Source organism: Siphateles boraxobius, unplaced genomic scaffold, assembly GCF_051911475.1.
Source record: "Siphateles boraxobius isolate OS27281-9 unplaced genomic scaffold, OSU_SipBor_1 1, whole genome shotgun sequence".
Classification (NCBI taxonomy): Eukaryota; Metazoa; Chordata; class Actinopteri; order Cypriniformes; family Leuciscidae; genus Siphateles; species Siphateles boraxobius.
In genome coordinates, this window is record NW_027508699.1 from 15,843,143 (window position 1) to 15,867,097 (window position 23,955).

General features: G+C 39.6%; 2 protein-coding genes across 2 annotated transcripts; both read right to left on the reverse strand.

Moving 5' to 3' along the window:
- Positions 1–503: 503 nt before the first annotated feature.
- Positions 504–9,495, reverse strand: tfa (transferrin-a). Its single transcript, XM_077223854.1, has 17 exons — positions 8,550–9,495; positions 8,311–8,462; positions 8,114–8,216; positions 6,660–6,842; positions 5,747–5,870; positions 5,596–5,663; positions 5,349–5,509; positions 5,036–5,177; positions 2,627–2,775; positions 2,432–2,528; positions 2,304–2,322; positions 2,023–2,183; positions 1,759–1,909; positions 1,578–1,645; positions 1,287–1,474; positions 945–1,107; positions 504–813 (listed from the first exon to the last, which is right to left on the reverse strand). The coding sequence occupies exons 1-17, from the start codon at positions 8,584–8,586 to the stop codon at positions 770–772; spliced, it is 2,010 nt and encodes a 669-aa protein (XP_077079969.1). The 5' UTR covers positions 8,587–9,495; the 3' UTR covers positions 504–769.
- Positions 9,496–15,458: 5,963 nt separating this feature from the next.
- LOC143735945 (uncharacterized) lies at positions 15,459–22,940 on the reverse strand. The gene is made up of 2 exons (XM_077226377.1): positions 22,819–22,940; positions 15,459–22,335 (listed from the first exon to the last, which is right to left on the reverse strand). The coding sequence occupies exon 2, from the start codon at positions 22,126–22,128 to the stop codon at positions 16,258–16,260; it is 5,871 nt and encodes a 1,956-aa protein (XP_077082492.1). The 5' UTR covers positions 22,129–22,335; positions 22,819–22,940; the 3' UTR covers positions 15,459–16,257.
- Positions 22,941–23,955: the final 1,015 nt, after the last annotated feature.

The following is a 23,955-nucleotide window of genomic DNA, read 5'->3' on the forward strand; positions in this document are numbered from 1 at the left end:
TGACATATTAATTTAGCTACATCAAGTTAATCAGATTAACTAATACAAATATTAAGAATTATTCATAACAAGTTATGATTAATTATTAATATTTCCTCTTTGAGCTAATTTGCTACACATTTTTCAGTCCATCCATCCTCAGAAATCTTCTCATGCCTCTAAGAAATCCATATAAACACTTTGCAATTTGTTTTTATATTTTCCACAATACCGTGACCTGTTGCCGGATATAATATTATGTACTGTACTATGTCCTCCAAAATGCTGTGTGTAGTATGTGTGTTGTGGTTATTGTAAGAAAGTTCATGCAAGTTTTATGTTACTGCAGCAGGACCTGCAAGAGAAAACCAATTTCATCCCCACATATTGTAAACGACAATAACTCTTGAATTGACATGAATTGCAATACTCCCCCATAAGAGGGTGCAGACATACGTGTTTTTTTATCCCTATATTGGTTATACTGATGTCTCTTAGTACTATGATTATGAAAATACACAGAAAAAATTTTGATTTTTTTATTTCAACCCCTGTTGTAATAAAACAGAAACCTAATCACATCAATCTCTGTTCATGAGTGTGAGATTTACCAGCAATGCTACCCTTGTGTTTGATCATTTATAATGACACTACTGCAACATATGAACATCATGTTTTGCTCATACTGGTAACTTATAAGGAGAAACAGAGTGATTCAGAGATGTAGATTCTTAGTTCGGGAAACATGTCAGACAAAGCTCATATGGCCTGAAGTTGATTTGTATTCCTTTTATGAACTCAACGTACTATCGAAAGTGCATACCTTTACCAGATCTGTGAAGAAAAACATTAGAATAAATAAGTAACTGGGCATCATTTCATAAGTCAAAAGCAACAAGACACGGCTATAAAATCTTCACATTTTTAACAAAATCATTGTAGGAAATCATAGACATATTCTATACCTGGTACACCCTTTCCAGTCTCGAAGGTCTTTTCAATCATGTCTTTGTACGTTTTAGTCAGGAATTCCTCCAGAGATTTAGTATATTTCTGAAGGCATTTAGTGGAATCAGAGAAAAGGAGGTTTCTTTCACCTTCTGACTTGAACAGGTTGGGTTTAGATGCCTAAAAAATGGGGGAGAGAATTTAACGATGAGAAAAAAAGATGCTGCTTTAAATGCAAGTAAATAAAACGTAAACAGGACTGGAGATTTACATGACATCACAAAAGATGTAAACAGAATCTGTGAAAGAAGAAAAATGAGATCCACAGGAAAATCTACAAAGAGCTGAAATGAACTCACTTGAGCATCCATCAGAATGGACACCACATCACCGCGTACATCTTCTCGAGTGACCACAGCATGAGCCGGCACTTTGGCAAGGTGACATGCATCAAATTCAGAGTATTTGAATGTTTTGTCGGGTGATTGTGGGCAGATCAGTTCAAAATCATCTGCCTTCAGTTGCTTAGCCCAGTCTGGTCCTTTACCTAAGTAGATATAGAGAAGGAACCAGACCAGAAAAATACATATTTAAAAATGTGACACTATGAAAAGTGTGAAGCTTTATTAATGGACGTAAACCAAACTAACCATCTGTGTAATCCCCAACAATAGAGTGCTTGATAAAAGCAACGTCACCAGTTTTTTCTGCAAGACACCTACAAGAGGAGTGAGATTATGGTGTATTTAGATTTTGGATTGGAGTCAGCATACAGATCTAAAAAAAACAAATTTCCCGTTACATTTTTTCATATTTCCTACGGTCCATTACCTGAAAGCCCCATCATAGCCATAATATATCTCTGCAGAAGAGGCTTTGCACTTGCTCTCATCTCCAACAGCCTTCCCACTTCCTTTACACAGTTCACACATGGTTGATGCAGGATCAGCACCAGGAGCGCAGCCTTTACTGAAGAATGTGTCTGAGAAATGAAGACAAAATATGTTATTTTATGCAATTACATGAACTAAATCTGAAAGAATCAATAGAAAACATGAATTAACCAGCTGAGAATACACACTCAGTGATACTCACATAGACAGTCAGGTGTTTTGCCACATATTACTGAATCTGGGACTTTCCAACCAGCATTGCGGTTCAGGCCAGTGTGGCAGGACTTTTTCCCTCGCAGTTTACTCCACGTTACACCCGAGTCCTTACGCACAACCGCCACAACACTGTAAGTTGAGGTGTCTGTGCACATCACAGAAAGGTTCATAGCAGGATTATCAGATCAAGTATAGAAAACTGTTGTCAGACAATTGATGAGAAAATGCAGACTAGAGCTTCACAAAAGTGGAAGTATGTAATACTTGCCTCCATCGGGACAGCTTTCTGCAAGGAAGAAGAGAATAACATTTTAGGCTTCATCAAACATGTAAATTCTGACTAATAGGTTTCTTCTGAATTGATTCATGAAATATGAGGTAGTGTTCATTCTTACGTTCGATATACTGCTCAACCATGGCTGGAACTAGACCGCACTTTCCAGCAATATATACCTGGCCACCATCAGCTGCAAAGGCATCTGCTTCTTTGCGCTTTAGTGAAAATAAAACAGAATATTAACCTACAGGTGGACAGCAAGTAAAGATGACTGACATCAACCTCAGCACTCATACATGTGACCCAACAATACCATGACTTTCTGGATGCACTCTTCCACAGATGATGCCCTTCTGCACTCCATACGAGGAATCTGTAAACTGTCACACTTCTGTTGCTCTGCGTGGCTAATAGTACACCATTGAATTTTACGGTCCGTAGCCGGTGCTGGCGGGGTCCCAGCTGATGAGAAATTATAAATAAATACAATATACAATCATGCTTTTCAAGTAAATCTCAAGAACTACAAACTCAAGGACCCAAAATTGCTTGTCAGCCTTAAAATGGGGCATCTGAAAACACATGATGCTAAAGCATTTCTCAGAACTTTTTAAGGTGTTCAGATAACGTTCACACAAAAAATGTGGTAATACTTTATTTTACAGTGTCATTGTTACGTATGTTACATGTAGTTGCTATAGTAATAACTATAAATTAGGCATAATTACATGCAACTAACCCCAAACTAAACCATAATCCTAACCCTATAATAAGTACTTAATTGTATAATTACAGTGTAACAAAGACACTTTAAAAGAAGTGTAACCAAAAATCCTGAATAAAATTTATGTTTAGCAATTAAAGGGTTAGTTCACCCCAAAATGAACATTTTGTCATAATTTACTCACCCTCTTGTCGTTCGCAATCCGTAAGACTTCAGTTAATATTTGAAACATAAATGAAGATATTATAATGAAATTATAGAGATTTATGTCCCTCCATTGACAGCCGCAACTACCACTTTGACGATTCAAATAGTTCATAAAGAGATTGTAAAACTAGTCAATATGAATCAAGCTGTTCAGTCAAAATTTTATGAAGGGACACGATCACTTTTTAAAGGTGCAGTGTGTAACTTTTGGCGACAACTAGCGGTTCGGTTGCGAGTTTGCCCTAAGGGCTCAGCCCACTGCTCACCCCTCCCTTTCGAAGAAGCTACGGTGGCTAAAACGGGACAAACATCGTCGTCTGAGACGGCAGAGAATAGCCAGAGTAAACCAAGTTTCTGTACCACAGTCCATTATAAACCACATCATGGATAAAGATTACAAAGCGATAGTCAGGTGAGGATCAAGGGTCTTAATACATAATATAAGAATAGTAATCAGCTGATTGTCTCACGAATGTAACCAGCACATTCTCCCCACATAGCAAACCCATAATATAGCGAGGGAGAAGAACCACATGAAACTATGCAACTATATATTTTTTCTAACAGGGTAGTAAAAGTTTAGCTGGCTAATATGAGCTGTTACTGTGGATGAGCTGGTTAAAGCATTAAGCCTTGTTTATACTGGACGCGTGCGGCAAAAATGACATGATTGAAACAGCGCGTGCGCCTCCGCATCCCCTAGACACCACTTACTACACACAATAGGCTTTTTTCTCTGATTTTGGAAACTCGATCGACTTAAAATGCTTACAAGATCGACGGGTTGGTGATTCCTGTAACTGTTTTACGGTCAATGACAAGAGTACTAATACGTGAAACAATCCAACTACATATTTACACCACTGACAAGGGAAAAGTCACTACTCACGGTGTTTATGGCTAGCTTCTTCTAGCTTCCTGCGGCTTCTCTTTCAAGGTAATGACGAAACGCGCTCTGTAACGCTGTTTGTTCGCTGACGGCTACGGTAGAAACATGACAATCATGACATCACAATATGGCAACCTTCATAGAAGGGGATTCCCGCGCCTATGTAGATATAAATGTCTCACTCTAAGGTAATAAAAACATTACGGTTTATTAAGTAAGTTCTTTATACACCACTGAACACATAGTTATGGATGTCATATTGCATTTCTGTTAATAGATACTCAAAATGTTTACACACTGCACCTTTAATGATGAACAGATTTAATTTAGGCTTTTATTCACATATAAACATTCATCAACTATGGTAAACAGAAGCTCAAGCATGTTCGCTTGACCTGTGAGAACCAATGAGGTTCATTCTCGTGTTACGCAGCACGTTTGAGCTTCAGGAAGAACCAATGAGGTTCATTCTCACGCCAAGCAAGTACATGTGAGCTTGTTTATGTTCGCTGATCAATGTCTATATGTGAATAAAAGCCTAAATTCAATCTGTTCATCATATAAAGCGATCGTGTCTCTTCAGAAAAAAAAGTCATATGGATTAGTTTTTTGATCTCTTTATGAAGTGTCAAAGTCTCAGTTGCGTAGCTGTCAATGACCGACAGAAATCTCTCAGATTTCATTAAAAAAACTTCCATTTGTGTTGCGAAGATGAACGAAAGTCTTGCGGGTTTAAAACAACATGAGGGGGAGTAATTTATGACAAATTTTCCCCCTTTAATGAATGCTAAATAATTAAAATAAATGTTGTTTAATGCATGTTTATGTGTGGCTTCATTGTCCCAATACTTTTTTAGGGACACTGTATACATTCACATGTATTTTAAGTATAATTGTGTCACCTTTAAGGGCATGCATGGTCTCATAATAGTCTTGTTTCAGGTAGAGGAAGGAGTCTGTGCTCTTTGGGAGCTCCACCAGGCCAGATGTAGAGTCTGAGAATATCAGATCTTTTTCCCCAAAAGCATCGAAAAGATCTGAATCCTGTTGAACACAACAAGAGGCTTTCATTGTCTCCTGAATTACAGGGTGAAATATCTAGATTTAAATCAATATTTCTCACTTTCTGAAAACAATGATATAGTCTTTCTTTAGTAATAATGTAGTATGGTGAAATTAAAAGTTACTGATGCAGCATCTATTGCAATGACATACCGGAATCTGTCCAAGGACTTTATAAATGTGCTGTGAATCAGCATCCTTGTGGGCGATGACAGCACGGGCAGGCTCTTTGCCGAGGTGACAGTCCTTGTACTGGTCAACCTCTTTCCTAGTGCCGTCCGTGCACAACAGCTGGTAGTCCCGTCTCTCATTTTCTTAATAATTCAGATTAGACAGATTATCTCTAATAGTTTTGTGACATTGGATAATATTTTTGATTTTGGCAAAATATATCACTCACCTGGAATATACATCTGGATTGCACCCTGGCAAATAAAGGCAACGTCTCCATCACCCTTTTTCAAGCACCTGGAAAGGATGCATGAGTTATATTGTTGTTTATACAGAGAAGACAATGGAAATATGAGTGCATTAGTGTGGAAGACTCATACTGCAAGGCTTCCAAGCAAGGTGTGAATTGGCAGAGGCAGTCACCCTGGCAAGCTGCGCACAGGTTTGGGTATTCTGCTTTTGATATTCCAGGAACACAACTGCGCGAGAAGAACTGTGACACAGCTGGAGAACACAAAAAAAATGCCCCATTATTCAGTTATACTTCAATTACACAACAATTCACATAACCAAAAATCAAATTTAATACCTCAAAGGTCATTCACAAGTAAACATCCCATTTTGAATGAGATTTTTATATTTTCAGTTTTCATTTTCACTTTAGTTTGTTTTAACAATTTTGTTATATGCTTTTGTCCCTTTTTTATATATCTAGATTTAAGTTAATTACATTTTATTTCACTTTTAGTTATAGTAATTTTAGTACTTCAACTTTTTTTTATTTCAGTTAGTTGCCAATGCAACATTCCATTTTTGGTTAAGCTTTTTGAGTTTAGGTTTTTCATCTAATGTTTACATTTTATTTTTAGCGTTATTATCCCAGCTTATCATACGACTACTCGCCAAATGAATAAATACATAAAATATAATATAAAATATTGATTTGAGCTTTTAATTATTTTATCCTCTGAGAAAAAATAGTCCATTCACAAAACAATTGGTCTAGCAACAAGACGAACACTGCACCAATATCACAGCATAAAGCCCTCTAAAGGCTGTTGTTAGAACAATAGATACATGAGACTCAAGATGGCGGCAGTTTGGTTTGTATGAAACGAGAGTCTGTGGTGTGATACGATGGTGCTGGTTTCAATTGCATGGTTGAGTGGACTGATATACAGCGTTGCCATGGCAATGGTTAATATTAGGAAATACCAGGCCACTAAATGCCAGTATTTCAGAGAGCCAAATAATATTAATACACATACGATCTCCTATTAGAGCCAAACTTACCCTTCTCAAGAGGCATGTCATCAGGACCATCCCAGTCAATTATCCTGTCTTTAACCAGACTTCCAATAGGTAAATTCCAGCCTCCAGACGTTTGATAACAACCGTGGCAGGAACGCTTTCCCTTGAGATCTTTGATGCTGAATTGAGTGTCAGGCTTTACCACAGCTACAGCATAACAGGACTCTAGAGAAGAAGTGAAGCAGAGATGAGGGGAACAGACTCAAAAACACATCTGACAGAAACCACCGCTAAATTGAGACATATTTAGAAAGGATTTCAGCATGTACTGGAAGATGATGCATCATCCAATATATTTCTAAAGGAAACAATTGGAAACATTTGCTAACATAGTTGTTATAGCACAAATGGAAAACCATGAACATCATTATGTGTCATTATTATTAATTTGAAGAAGTGTCATTAATGTGAAATACTAAATCAAATATTGGTAACAATTTACAATAAGATTCCATTTGTTAACATTAACTATATTAGTTAACATGAATTAACAATTAAAAATATGCCTAAAGCATTTATTAATCTTAGTTAATATTTATTTCCACATTTACTAATGTGTTATTAAATTCAAAAGTTGTATTATTAGTTATATCTGTTCATATTATTTAATGGACCTGATCAAACATGAACTAACAATGAATTGTATTTTATTACCTCTATAAAGCCAACTTTGTGTGTGTGTGTGTGTGTGTGTGTGTGTGTGTGTGTGTGTGTGTGTGTGTGTGTGTGTGTGTGTGTGTGTGTGTGTGTGTGTGTGTGTGTGTGTGTGTGTGTGTGTGTGTGTGTGTGTGTGTGTGTGTGTGTGTGTGTGTGTGTGTGTGTGTGTATTTTAAGATATATTGTTATAAAGATCTCACTATTATACTTTAAAACCTATCGGAATTTCTTCTTGCATATTAATATCAACTACTGCACTTTTTCAAGGATGAGCTCCATATTCTTCTGATGTATCAAATATGATGCTCAACAAAAAACACATATGCAAACTTTTTTTAGATTTTTAAAATATTTTGTCTATAGATTTGTCTATAGATTCTATAAACTCTTGCATTTAAAAAAAAAATCTGACTATTGTTTCACATTTCAGACTACAGTGTAAAGTAACATTAACAAAAATGAATAAACACTGTAACAAATGCATTAACAATGCATTGCTCATTGTTAATGATCCATCTGAATTACACAATAGGCTACATCATTTTAAACAGACTTATATTTTTAATTCAATTGTTTGTCAATTAGCAATAAACCTTGTATTTAGATTGAAATATAATACTCAATTGGTCTATAGGTTATGATGATAAATTAAGATGTTTGAAATCCAATTCACTGAACTCCATGAATAATGAATTATAATAATTATTTCATTAAAAATAAAAAACATTTGTGTGTGCGTTTACATATTCTCTTCATCAACACTACAATAAAATATTTACCTTTTTTATTTTTTTCTGCAATGATAGGACGGAGTTCATAAGGTTTGAGTCCACCGAAGTAAACATGTTGTCCATCAACAGTGACAGCATCTACTTCACCTTTCTGTGAATTATAGACAATTTAATGAAAATGATATAGTTTAGACTGAACAAAACCCCCAAGGGTGAGTGAGGTAAAATAATACACGTTTTATTACCTCGATGCTCTTTATGCAGTCAGTTATAGAAGGCTGGCGAAAACACTCAAGATCTGGTGATTTGGTGGCAAGGTGTTTGCATTTATCCAGCTCTTTCTGTGTTTTCACACACCATTTGACTTTCTGAGCACTGGCTGAGGGCAGTGCCACAACTGCGAAAAAAAACAATCAGTGTTAAACACAATTATTAAATAAGAACTGAAGAAGACAATGAAAACAATATCAAAGACGAGAATTACCAAGGCAGCCCAGCAATGAGATGAGTAGGATGTTCATATTAGGCCGTCACCAGGGGTTTCTGGTAGGAGGAGACGGGAGAGACGATGCTTTTTATAGGAGGTCTGGAAGCACTAGTGGGCTCAGGCAAACACAAGACATCATCATCATCATTGTTTGCTCATGATTTCTCAATATCTGCTTGTGCAGGCAGTGAGCCAGTTCACATTTGCCAAGTGGCCATTTTCTTTTTCTTGAGTTTCATGGAAATTCCCTGGTGCAGCTAATGTTATTTTCGAACATTTATTATCCATTTAAAAATAAACATTAGCTTTCTCTTTTATATAAATAAATAAATAAATAAATAGTAGAACGGTACAATAATACCTTACATGCACCTAGAAAATCACATTAAAACATGACAATACCTTTCATTAAAATCTACAGTTAGTGTGATTTTATTATTTTTAGTTTAACATTTGCAACAAAAGTATGATATTGAAATTGTAGCTTGTAGTTTTGAGTGCAAAACCACATTTATACAACTGGACTTTTAACTCAAACTTATTGTTAAGGTAAAGTCCCTGTGACAACTAGCCCGGTCTCCCCTACTGCTGTATGCATCAGCATAAAAGTGTGTGTTGATTTATCCAAACACAGTCTAGATTCACATTCCTTACATGCTCCTAGACATGATTAAATCATTTTTTGGTGGGTATCATCATTTGTAAAGACATTTGCCCAGAGTAAACATTGTCTCTGTTCAGAGACCATTGCAGGTATGTGCTGTTGGTTGGTTTGTATTTAACTTTCGTACATTGTAAATATTACTCAATGCAAGAGTGTAAAGTGCAAACTGATAGAAGTTCAGCAAAGAAACCAAAAAGCCTTTTTTGGGGTATGTCAGTGATGACGTCCAGATTAAACATTGCTACTAAATCACATAAATCACACCAGTGTGTCACTGGCATTGCACAAGTCTGGGCTTTCCAGAGAGAGAACGGGAATGAAAAAAAAAACTGTACCAGTTATAGTTATTGCAAAATACGATAAAAGCATTTTGACTGATTAAATGCATTATTTGGCATGCCATTTGCACTATCAACATTGACTCTTTTTAATTTCAGTCTTCTATCCCAAAGAAAAAGAAAACATTTGTTTATAAAAGGCAGTATTATGAATTTAGAGCAGTGGGTTTCAGTCTTGGTAATGCATTGACAATGATTTGATCCCTGATCCTAATTAGGAATGGAATCCTGTATTGGGTCAATGACAAATGAATTTTTGCACAATAAAGAATAGGAAAAACCTTTTACAATCTGCATGTGCTAAGTTATAAGAAATGTACTCTTTGCTGGTATCATATGCACTTCTAAACCATTTTCAGCTTAAATGTAATAACTATAAAAATGTCATGTGAAAAAAAGTAGTGCACACATTTTAATAATTTCAAGGTAAAATGTTGTTACAAATATCATGAATTACTAATAAATATCATTATGTTTTCATTAATCACATCAAATGACATTTTACGTATTGATCTATCTTGTTTCTTGTCGTAAAAAGTTCAAATTATATGATATTTTAACAGACTTATTGACCTTGACACCAGTTTTATTACTGTTAACTAAAACTAAAACCATAAAAAAATTCATTACTTGAAATAAAATAAACATTAACTGAAATAAAATATTACAAGAAAATTAAACTTATGATACTACCGCTTGCCAGGTCAACATTTCACATTGTCATTTAGTTTAAGATTAAAAAAAAGTAAATTAAAACTATATATAAATAAAAATAACTAATAACTAATAAAAATGACAAAAACACAATTTAAAAGAAAATATAATAATAAATATACAAAAAGAATAATTCAAAATATTAACAAAAAACTAGTACATCAATGACACTAAAATAACACATTTTGAGACAGTCAAGAGGGTCTGCAGGGGTCATTGCTATGATATCATTTCCTGTTTTTTTCCCCTGCATGTTAATTGCATTAAATGACCTTGATTTGATTGGCATGCATTTTTCAAATATTAATAAGCAGTGAAGCGGTTAAATTAAAATATTATTATTTAAAATATTATTAAGAATCTCATTCTTATCATTGGCTTTTTGGAGGATTTTTTCTTCATTTTGTCAGAACAGTTCAAACAACCAACTTTGACTTTTCCAGGTCCAGCTGTCTATGAACTCTAACCTCGGACATTCCGCTATCTGAAGGAGATAACAGACAGGCTTCAAGCAGATGCTCCATCAAACATTTTCCACGGATACAGAGCCATTCTTTGAAGAGATCATGTGCCATACAATGAAATGCTGATAAATGGCAGATCATGATAAATATGGTAACATGTGATTGACTGAAAATATACTAAAAGCATCATGTCCTTCTCTTCAAGTACGTCAAACTAGGAAATCAAGGTTGCAGTACTTCAAAAGGAAATGCAATCGACATTGATCTTGAATTTTGTGCTAATACTTCAAAAGCTAAATACAAGACTTCATGCAGACTGCAGTCGCATTTAGCAGCACATTAACTGGTTTCTGAGAATGAACAAAGGTGACTGAGATTCAGCTCCCTTATGTAACCGCTTAGATATTGTACTGGAGCACTTTATAAGATCTGAGCATGCAGATATATTGCGCTGGTTCTAATACCAGATACTGGCTGATCTGTGCTGACTCACTGGTGGTGAGTGTTCAAGTCTGATTATCTCTCAGTTTCGATTATACATTCCCAAGTATGAGTACAGCTGTGCCTATATGTGCAAATCCTGTGGTTGACTGACCTGAGTATTTGACCAGCTGTAGCTATTTAACTTAGCCCTTTACCAATACTGCCGGGCTAGACAGCTTACAAGTTGTCCAATTCAGATGAATTCAGACATTTATATATTAGGTGGTTGATTTATTTAAAATTTCATCTTCATGAGGATTTTGGTACACCTGTGAAATAAACAATAATATGTTGCGTAGCAGTCAGAGTTGTTACATGATTTAGTTTTTGTGTTGGATCTTATTCATATTTTATTTGCTGGGCGTTCAATGCGAGACGAAAAGGAGAACTGGTTTGGTTGGTATAGGGTTCGGTTGTTTCAGTGTCCATTTCATAAGTGGCACCTTTTGATCCACAGTCATTGATGTTATAAAGAAACTAAAAGGCCAAATCCTGTCAAAGTTTTAAAAAAATGTCTATGTAGAAAAAAACAGTTTATATTAAAATATACATAAATAAAAAGATATTTCATATTTTATTTCTATCTAGATATTAAATTATGCAGCATTCTTGACATTATTAAGTCCATGAAGTTGGCTGGATCAGTGTGTGAATATTAAAAACACAATAATATACATTTCATAATTATAATAAATTCAGTTAATTACATAACCATTACTCAGCTGTGTTTTTTAAATAAGCATTTTCCTATAGATTCTCTTAAAATTGTTTTATCTCAATTCTTTACTAAACATAATGCGAATAAACACATAAACAACTTTAGTCATTCATTAAGAGAGGTTCAGAAATATTCTGTGAGTCTGTCACAGTGAGGTTGCAGCGAGGATTATTTGAGGCAGGATCTAGATGCAGGAGTCAACTTTTAAAAATAAATCAAAATGACAAACCCTCGGGATAACAAGAAACTATTTACTATACACAGACCTAATGAGTGAATTAACAAGGGGAATGTGGACACAACAGGTTGCTATGGTAACTAACAGGCACACAGGCTGTGTCTGAAATCGCCTCCTCTATCTTTCCGCATTCACTATTCCCTACATTAGTCCACTGATATAGTTTACCTGAGGGAGTGAATGAAAACAATTGAACAAATTCAGACACTAAGTAGGCTATGCCAGAAGGCAGGGCTACCGCTTTTGCATAGTTTGTGCTTGATGTTTAATTTGAACAGCAAACAGTAATTAAATATTTATCTTGAACTCCTTCATGGAAGCTATGTATAAACCTCAATTAAACAATTTAATAATCAATTAAAAATGAATGTATCTGTATGTCATTATGCTGTACTCACGCAAAGAGTATAGAAGTAACAAGAGGCGAAACTCCTTTGCAGTTTTGGTAACAATTAAGGGACTTTAAGCAACAGCTGCTGATGTAACGGCAACGGCAACGCAACAATCACTAAGCAACAGTGAAGAGTAGGCTACGGCTTAGGGGATAATTTAATCATTTGACAAAATACAAATAAAGAAAGTGATTTTAAAAAGCAGGAGAGGGTTGCTTTGGCCATTTAATGATATACAACATAAACAATTACAATGCCACATACCATAAAACATAACATTAACTTTCTTAATCTTTCACGTAGTAAACTACGGGAAATCAGCTGTTCTCCCGTAGTAGACGGTTACAGTAGAACGCCGTGAAGTAGCAGTTACGTCGCGCATGCGCAATAGATCGCCAGAACGCCGTTGCCGTTCCACCAGAGGCCGTTGCTTAAAGTCCCTAGCTAGATGGCGCTGCTGTCGCGCTGACGCCATTTTGGACTGAACCAACGGTTTTACCGTTAGCAGAACTGTACAGCATTATGTCTGGAAATAATTGGAAACAAAGAAAACAGTGTTCTGCCATCAACTGCAACAACTACCAGTGTACAACTAATCAACTAGCATTTCATAGATTCCCCAAAGATCCAGAGAGGTCAAGTAGAAAAGGTTTTTATTAATGTTAAAGTGAGCAGCGTACGTACGTCTCCATAACGTTAAATAGCGGCATGGATGTAACAGTGCAGAGAAGTTGTGTGTGACAAGGAACAGTGCAAAAACACTCTTGTTTACATGGTGAAACTATTCAATAGAGTCAGAATCCATCATATATTACGAACCCAAAATCGACAACTCTCACAGCCCAAAAAGAAGCGCTACAGAAAAGTTTTAAAGCTAAGTCATCTGTACATTAACTCTCTCTTTCTGTATCAAATGTAACATGTTGTACAAAGTTTTTATCAGTCAAGAAGATTAACTATATTATAATAAAACTAAAGACTAAAACATACCATTGCCATTCTATTTGTAGTAGCCTAACGTAAATGTGTGAACTTTACTTGCACAATGTTTGATTTGTGTAAGTTAATACAGGCAGAAATGATGTGATCTTACCATCACCAATTTAATTTGTTCATTTTGTGACGATCTTCTATTACTATTAAATATTCTCTCTTGACTATGTTGTCCCTTTCACATACTCACTGTTTATGTTTTGGCTTTTTCAATTAATTTGTTTATCATTTCATGAGGAACATGGGCTGCTGTTACTGGTGTTATAAAATTGTGCTGTGTATGAAAACGGGAGTTATCCCCAAAAGGGGGATAACATAATTATGGTTTAATTATAAACCGATCCATAAGTATTATTTTGCAGTACATTATTCAACACGCCGTTTTAGTTTAGGCTATAGAGATATTAAAAACTAGAAACTACTATTTAGTTCCTTTAACCGCTTTTGAATTGGAACCGGTATCGTTCAAGTCATATGACAGTGTTGCGTTCAGTCCAAAATGGCGGAGTTGCTGCTCTGCGCATGGGCGCGTTAGTTGCAATGGAACGTTCTATTGAGTTTCGCCTCTTGGTACTTCTATACTCTTTGACTCAAATTGGACTAGTGGTTTAGAAAATGGATGAATGGATGATTGACCTGGGGGCGGAATCTTCAGGTCATATGTGGGAACTCTCAATGTGCATTATGGGTATTCTCTAGTCGTTGAGCGTACATCAGTTGTACAGTCATTATTGCAGTGAATTGTGGAATTGAATGAGGTAACTCGATAACGTCCACAATGGTTTCATACACCACTACAAATGGCTGTTCCCTCAAACAGTGATATTTAAGGGTATAGGGGGTGATTTCGGACAAAGCACTATCAGGCAATGACTCTGCAGGCAGCATTTGCGCAAGACACTTCACGAAATTGATTTCTGACAGACTTCTGCGACAGCCTAATGGTTTAATGATCTACAACTAAAAAGAACGAGCTTTGGTGACTAAGTGAATATTTAATCAGTACAATAGGCTAGTAATTTCTCGCTAGAAATGACATCAGAAGTGGGAAAACGTTGTTCAAAAATGTAGACTACATTTACACACAAACTTTTTTTTTTTTTTTTTTTACACACAAACTGACCACCCACCGCAAGTTTCAGATGCCATCTTTATTTTTTTAGCTCTACTGTCACAGAATGGACATTTTGCACAGGATTGTGGGATATCATAAAACAGCGAAGGATACATCTAATGCTGCCTTCCAAAATCGATCATGAAGTATACAGTATATCAGTAGACAGGAAGTGAAGTGAAGCTAACAGATGTGCTTTCCTTGGAATGCTTCCTCCGAAGGCAGTATATTTAAGCTTTAGAACGCAGATCAACCAATGAAGACAGGAAATAAACACAAAACAGAACAAAAACCCGACAGTGACATTGAATTTTGTTTCTTTTTAAGCTTTAATTTGGACCTTGTTTGGTTATTTTAATTTTATTGTTCCACAGTGATATTCAACAAAGTAGGCTACAACCAAACAATGCTTTCTACTATTTATTCTTTTAAATTTAAATTTCTGAGTGACTCAAAAGGTATTTCTGTACAGTATTATTTTTTTCTTAATGAATTTGGCCACGTAATATTTACCATGTAAGCTTTTGCAAGACTTGAGATCCCATCACACATGTAAATAAATATTTCTCGGGACATTCATTGGAATTGTCTTTTTCTAACCTCATTTACCAGCCTTTGAACCTCATGTGACTCATTCACATTGTCCCTTTTCACCCTGCACACCCCTTACTCTGATTAGGAATATGACTGTTGGAGAGGCTGTGGGCTGTTAGGTTCTGATTAGGTGACGGATGAGTAAACCCTTCTGGGTGCCGATAAGAGCACAAATAATGAGGAGACAGGTGATCAGATTAATTCTTTGTATTGGAGTAGATGAATGGGCCACAAAGGTATATTCAATGATGTACATAGTCTGAAAGATAAATACAATAAAGAGAATGAATAAACTAAATATATAATAAGCATTCACTGTTACTTAATGAAAAATAATTATTCCTAATATGCATCATTGACGTTTCTCTACTCAACATCCAGTTAAATGAACAGAAACAAGGTATTCCACAGGGAAATACATGCTGTAAGCGACCATTTGTCATCAATAACATACAATGCCCATATATGGATAACATCATGGCTCATATGAAGAGCATTCAAACAAACATGACGCTAATCAGTAGTCTGGTATTATAACATCTTAACAGACCAACATCACCTCATTAATTACCCATAACACTGATATGTAGCTTAATAAAGAATGAATAACACTTTAAATAATATTACCGATCTGAATAACACAGAACGATCTCTACAGGACATGTCCGGACATGCACGTATGTCACAGACGCATAACTCTGTTCAGATTACGTTTAACACAATTATAATCAAATTGACTTACTTTGTAGGTCAGTTACTAACATCATGATATTACAGCTGCAGCAATCCCCACGAACGAAGGAATCAACAACTCTGACAGCTCGCACAGATCACACATACACAGCAGATAGCGGCAGCGCAACTAACTACTGTACACTGCTCGACATATTACCATGACTACGGTTTCAGAATAAAAGTCCCGACTGAATGAGCCTTTAATACAGCCGCCCCCAAAGATGTGGAGCATCTTTGCTACCATGAAAGGCGACTTCACTAATCAGGGCTAGAAGCATTAGGACCATCGTTTGGTAAGGCCGGCAGGATGACTAGGCGGGCTACCGGTCTGGTATAAACTTGGCCCTTTATCTCCACATCAGCTGAACGGATATGACCATCCGGGCTTAGGTGGGTCTTGATGACTTGTCCCACAGGCCATAAGCTCCGAGGTAGTTGGGGGTCTACAACCAAAACAAATGTTTTCTCCTTCAAGTCGGGAGGAGAGGCTTGCCACTTCTGGCGAGTTTGGAGGCTAGGAAGATAGTCCCTTATGAACCTGGACCAGAATCGGTCCGCTAGGACCTGGGAATGTCGCCAGTGCCGGCGACTTAGCATCTCTGATTCTGGGTAAATGACTTGAGGCAGAGATCCATCAGGCCGCCCCATGAGGAAACTATTTGGCGTCACTGGGTCAGCATCTGCAACATCTGACGACACATAACCCAAGGGTTTTGAGTTGAGGATGGCCTCCACTTCCAGCAAGACCGTCATTAAGACTTCCTCGGGAACTGACTGTGAACCCAAAACCGTGTACAAGGCTGATTTAACAGATCTCACCTCCCTTTCCCAAACTCCACCGAAGTGGGGGGCCGATGGGGGATTAAAGTGGAAATGGATCCTCTGGCGAGCAAGCTGATGCTGTATATCAGGAACTAATGCAGCATAAGCTTCCCGTAATTCCCTTTCACTCCCGCGGAAGTTCGTACCTCGATCCGACCATAACTCAGCCGGTGTCCCTCTTCTTGAGACAAACCTTCTAAGAGCCATGAGGAAGGAGTCGGTACTCATGCTTGGGAGTAGGTCTAAATGGACGGCTCTCGTGGTCAAACATTTAAACAGAATACCCCAACGCTTCTCCGTACGTCTTCCAAGTTTGACCAGCAATGGTCCAAAGCAGTCCATTCTACAAGAATGGAAGGCAGGCTTGTAGAGCCGCAGGCGAGCAGAGGGGAGATCTGCCATCTTAGGGATTGTCGGCCGGGCCCTCCACCGTTGACATTCTGGACAGTCATGCTGAAACCGCCGAACAGCTTCGCGGCCACGTAGAATCCAGTAATATCTCCGTATTTCCGCGAACAGCCGTTCAGATCCAGAATGATGTAATTTGTGGTCATAGTGGTGAATAATCAAACGAGTGACTGGGTGATTAGGATCCAGGACCAGAGGATGTAAAACGGAGTCCTCAATGCCTGCAGCTCTCCTCAAACGACCTCCTACCCTGATCAGACTACTGGACGGATCCATTTCAGGGGCTAATGAAATTAGTCGACTTTTGGACCTGACTGACTTTCCATTCCCTAACACTTTATAATCCTCAGGGAAGGATTCCTGCTGCACCCGTCTGAGGATATGGAGCTCAGCCTGATGGTAATCCTCAGCCTGTGGAGAAGTCCCTGGAGAAAGCGTAGTTCGAAGTTCTTGGGCTGTCACGTCCAATAGTTCCTGCCAGGTGTGGTAGTTCCATCCATCAGTGTAGCCAGAAGAGGGAGGGAAGGTACTGATCCCACAGAAGGCAGATTTCCGCAGTTCAACCTTGTCTGCTATGGTCTCAGACTTAGGTATTACTGGCCAATACTTGGGATCCTGAAGGAGAAAGGAGGGTCCTTGAGACCATCGGTTTGGTGCAGCAAGATATTGGAGAGGTTTCCCTTTAGTGAGGTCATCAGCCGGGTTGTCTGCCGAGCTTACATAATGCCAAGAACACTTATCCGTCAACTCCTGGATCTCAGCGATTCTGTTTCCTACGAAGACTCTGTATCGACAGGACTCCGAATTCAACCACTGGAGGACCGTGGTAGAGTCTGTCCACAGGGAAATAGACTTGATACGTAGGGTCAACTCGTTCTCAAGTAACTTAGCCAACTGTGCTGCGACTAGACTTCCGCAGAGTTCCAGTCTTGGAATAGAGTGAGCTCGTCTAGGAGTAACACGCGAGCGTGCTATGATGAAGGACAGGTAGGTCCGACCTTCCTGGTCGGTAGTCCGGAGGTAAGCCACCGCTCCATATGCCTGCTCAGAGGCATCCGAGAAGATATGTACCTCATGGGTAGCTCCACTCATTCCAACTTCAGTAGGGACATAAGGCCGGGGAAAGGTGATACAAGGGAGGTATTGGAGTTCCTCCTCCCAAGTATTCCAAGACTGGAAGAGCTCAGGTGGTAGGTTGGGATCGTCCCACCCTCTCTGTTTGTTCCACAGTTGCTTAATGATGACCTTTGCTCGAGTCGTATAAGGTAGAAGCCAGCCAAGAGGGTCGTATTGGGAAGCTAGGACCTTATAGATATTCCTTAAAGTAGGAGTGTTATATATCACAGGTCGGTGCTTGTAGGACAAAGTGTCCGTCTGCCAGTTCCAGCTCAGACCTAGCGTTGATTCAGGGATGTCTGACTTCTCCTGCGTCAACCACAGTTCCACACCCACAGCTCGGGCATTGGTTGGTAGGTGACTCACCACACCAGGATCACTGCAGGCCCACTGGCGAATTTCAAATCCAGCTCCAGAAAGGATATTTCGTAGTCGATCAATCAAACTTCGCGCTGCATCAACAGTAGGCAGGCTCTGTAGGCAGTTATCGACATAAAAACATCTCTCCACCGAAAACCGAATCGCCTCATCTGTCTGGGGATGTTGCTGTACATGGCGTTGTAGTGCGTAGGTTGCACAGCATGGACTGGAGGTCGTGCCAAAGGGTAGTACCTGCCACTCAAGAATCCTGGGTGCCTCATCCATCTTCAGGTCCCGCCAAAGGAAACGGAGTAGAGGACGGTCCACAGGTAGAAGGCGGACCTGGTGAAACATCGCCTTGATGTCCCCACTCACTGCCACAGGGTGTTCTCTGAAGCGGATAAGAACGCCCAACAGCGAGGCCCCAAGGGTGGGCCCTGGCAACAGGTACTGATTGAGGCTTTGTCCTTGATACTGATGGGAGCAGTTAAAGACAATGCGGAACTTTCCATTGTGACTAACAATGTGGTGAGGGATATACCAGCATTCAGTCGAATCAGGTAAAGGGTCAGTCGCTTCCCGAACAGCTCCTGTCTCAATGAGTTTCCTCATTTCCTCTTTATAGACCTCAGCCTTTACAGGGTCCTTCAGCAGACGCCTTTCTACACTGCGAAGGGTAGGTAGGACTGACTCCTTAGGTGCATTCAAAAAAGGCATGTCCTTTTGCCGCAGTAAAGGCGTAGCTAACCGATTGATACCCTGCATTTGATGGGTGAGAGTTTTAGTTTCAAGCAGCTGAAGAGCCTCGTGATCTTGCTTGGACCGGGTTACATCTTTACCCTCCCACTTCGGAACCGCATCCAATTGCCACAGGCGTTGAACGTTCTGGAAAAGTTCATCCTGAATTGGATCCATGGATGTTAACAGGCATTGCCGTGCTGCAGGAGGCCACCCCATGGAAGGAATGGGGCCCTGAAGCGTCCATCCTAGGCGTGTATGAACTGCAGCTGGCGCACCCGGGCCGCCCCAACGGACAGGCTCCGTCGGAATTATGAGATGGGGCTGATCGGAACCGATGAGAAGTAAAGGCTGGACGTCAGTAAGTGTACTGATTGGAAGACCCCGCAGATGTCTGTACTTCTGACGTAGCTGTTGTACAGGGTAAGACTGGCGTGATAGGTTAAGACGATCTGCTGTAAAGGCATGAGTGATCTTATAACTTGTTTGGGGTTTACAGAGGGAAGAGATTTGAAAGGATATGGAAGAACCATGAAGGACCTGAATATCGTCTCTCACTGTCCGCAATGGAAGATCTTCAGGGACACCCTTGATGCCCAAGGCCTTAACTGCAGTGGAGAGCAGAATAGTCCTCTCCGAGCCGTCATCCAGGAGAGCGAAGGTGTCCAGGGTGCGATCTTCATAATGTAAATTTACAGGAACCACTTTGAGCATAACTCGACCACTGACAGAGGGTTTATCCAGGAAGAGCCGATCTGGAGAGGAATTTGTCAGGCAACTCTTCTCCACTTGAGCTGAATTCTCCCTTGGGGATAGACCAACATTCACCTCATGAAGAGGGCGGAGATGGGTGCCTTGGCAGAGGTTGCAGGGCTTCTTAAGGTCACACTGAGCAGCATGGTGTGCCCTAGCGCATCGCCAACAACGGTTGTTAGTACGAATCCAGGTTCTGACCTGGTCTGAGGTAAGCTTATTGAAAGATGCACACTGGCTCAGGTAATGCTCAGTCTTATCACAGAATGGACAATAACGTTTCACTTTAGAAGGCTGAGTTCGTGAAACGGGACCCTTCCGAGAGACTGGAGTCTCAACCGGGGGTTCTCCAACCCCATGCAGGATGGTCACAGTTCTCTTTCCAGAATCTGGCTTAGCGTGAAAGACCTTAGACATCGGCTCGGAATCGTAGCTATGGCACCATGTTTCGTAACGGAGCCAGTTTGAAAGGTCAACCAGATTAGGGGTCGTGCCGGGTTGGTGGAACATATGACGACGAAAGTCAGCGCGCAGCTCAGGGGGAAGCTTACCGAGAAGGCGCGCAACATGGGACCCACAACTCAGCTCCAGTTCACCATCGCGTCCCAAGGTTCTCAGTAGGCCCACTAGTGACTGTACCTGTAGAGAGAACCTTTGGAAGGCAGATATATCACCTCGCTTGATGTCAGGACTCTCAAGAACAACAGAGATCCTCCTTAAGGCAAGCTGATGCGGTTGGCCGAATTTCTCATGAAGTGCAGCCATCGTATCAGTGAATGGGGTAAGGGAGTTCAGATAAGCATCCGCGATCATTCTAGCCTCCTCAAGCCTAAGATGATCCACTAAGATCTGGTATTTGAAAAGTTCCGTCCCGTCTGGAGGTAGCAGGTTCTCTAAAGCTATCCGGAGTCGGGCAAACTCACCCGGATCAGGCCGGCTGAACTTAGGTATTGTAGGGGTAGGTCCTCTGTACACATATTCAGACCTGGAAGGTGGTAGAAGGGGTCGATTGGGTTCTGCCTTTGGCGCTAAGGTAGGACGAATCGAATAAGCAGGCACCGAGCTGAACCGTGGGGAGATAGGCACTGACGTGCGGTTGACAGGTAAAGACATGCCCGCAGGTGTTAGCAACTCTTGAATCTCTTCAGGGGTAGGAGGGGGGGGAAATCCCCAAACATCAGGAAAGTAATGTTGAGGAGGGCGTGACTGAGTAGCTGCGGAAAGGGGATACTTCCTGGTCCCTGGCATCACAGGTGAGTAAATCGTGGCACCCGTATCAGACAACGCAAGGGCATCCACCCGTGTTCTCAGGTCAACGTCAGGCTCAGGCCATGGCGGTGGGGGAAGCTCAGCGACGTGTCCCTTTTCCATTAAGGTTGTGGATTCATACGGCCTCACGGGGGGACTGAATAACTGAGACGCTGTCGGCTGTGCTGGCGATAGGTTGTCTCCTTTAGCTTTACTGAGATCGACTCTAAGGGACTGAGCCTCCTGAACTAATTCTCTGACTTCTGCACGGACTTCTCTCAACTCCCTTAAGTCAGCCTGTAAAGCTTGATGTGTCTGCATTAGTTGTGCATGCTCCTGGCGCAAATGCTGTCGCTCACTGTCATGTGCAGAGGTGGTGAAATCAGCTGCCGAAGGTGACGAGAAGGATCGCTGAGGAAATACAACAGGCTGTGGAGGCATATAACTCGAGGACATGATCTGTGAGCCACCAGAACATACCAGGTCACCACCAGGGGCAATGGCGTAAGGCTGGAAGGATGGGGGAGGAGTCCGATGGACAGGTGCCTCCCAGGTGGGTTGTACATCATGCTCAGCGACAGGTCTGCCTCGGGTATAGTGTACCTCATACTGCTGTAGGTAAGCTGGAGGACGAGTATGGCGCTTAGGGCGAGTTCCTCCAATCATCTCCTCATCAGAGTCCATAACTTCAGAAGGGAATACTCTATCCGGCTCGAAGGACCAATTTGTTGGAGAGGCTGTGGGCTGTTAGGTTCTGATTAGGTGACGGATGAGTAAACCCTTCTGGGTGCCGATAAGAGCACAAATAATGAGGAGACAGGTGATCAGATTAATTCTTTGTATTGGAGTAGATGAATGGGCCACAAAGGTATATTCAATGATGTACATAGTCTGAAAGATAAATACAATAAAGAGAATGAATAAACTAAATATATAATAAGCATTCACTGTTACTTAATGAAAAATAATTATTCCTAATATGCATCATTGACGTTTCTCTACTCAACATCCAGTTAAATGAACAGAAACAAGGTATTCCACAGGGAAATACATGCTGTAAGCGACCATTTGTCATCAATAACATACAATGCCCATATATGGATAACATCATGGCTCATATGAAGAGCATTCAAACAAACATGACGCTAATCAGTAGTCTGGTATTATAACATCTTAACAGACCAACATCACCTCATTAATTACCCATAACACTGATATGTAGCTTAATAAAGAATGAATAACACTTTAAATAATATTACCGATCTGAATAACACAGAACGATCTCTACAGGACATGTCCGGACATGCACGTATGTCACAGACGCATAACTCTGTTCAGATTACGTTTAACACAATTATAATCAAATTGACTTACTTTGTAGGTCAGTTACTAACATCATGATATTACAGCTGCAGCAATCCCCACGAACGAAGGAATCAACAACTCTGACAGCTCGCACAGATCACACATACACAGCAGATAGCGGCAGCGCAACTAACTACTGTACACTGCTCGACATATTACCATGACTACGGTTTCAGAATAAAAGTCCCGACTGAATGAGCCTTTAATACAATGACATTAGATGTAATAATAAGAAGAAAGAAACTGTGTTCTTCAAGATCTTCCACTGAAACTTTACCAAAATACCTTGATGTTCTCTGATCCACCACAACTGACCATCAAAAAGTGTTTTAACCATACAATAGTATGATTAAGCACTCTATTTTATCTCTCACATTCTCTTAAAGTTGATGTTCTTGTGCTTGTTACCACGCAGGCGAGCTGTAATGGAAAGTTAATTTAGTACTTTCCTTTATGTGTTACCCTGAGAAAGAATCATGACCCATGTTGAGAAACATTCTAAATATTATTTTAACTCATTAGCAAAATGTTAATAAAGTCATAGAAAAACATTAAATGTGCAATAGAAATTCAGAGTATTGTAAAAATGTACATTATTGCCTCAGGTTTTATTATTTATGGTGTTGGCGGGGGTAGTCATCTAACAGTGAAGCATCTTGGCCACTATTGCGGATTGTGGCTTTATTTCCAAGTAGGCTATCGATTATAAGGGAATGGCGTTCACTGCGGTTCCCTAGATAAAGAACTGCAACCCACATAGTAGAATCATAGTAGACACATTTCTGTGATCTTTGCCTGGAAAACTGTGCTGTCTGCATGTGGGTGGTGGAAGCACAGTAGGTAAATATCTGAGCTGGCAGCACAGGTAGGGGTGAGAATAATCAATACATGGGCTAGAGAAACCAGATCATATGGCATGGTTTGTATGGTTATATTATGACCATATGGCCACATGGTGTGATGTGCAAAATACTTTTTTACAGATCAATATCTAATCAATCATATCTAAAATTGGGAATAAATGTAAAATAAGAATAAACAATGAGAAAATATGAACTATGAACACACAAAAAGTACCCTAATTATTAACAGGGGGTTGTTACAGTTTTACTCAATCACTTTGGCACATTTTTAAGACACAACAGT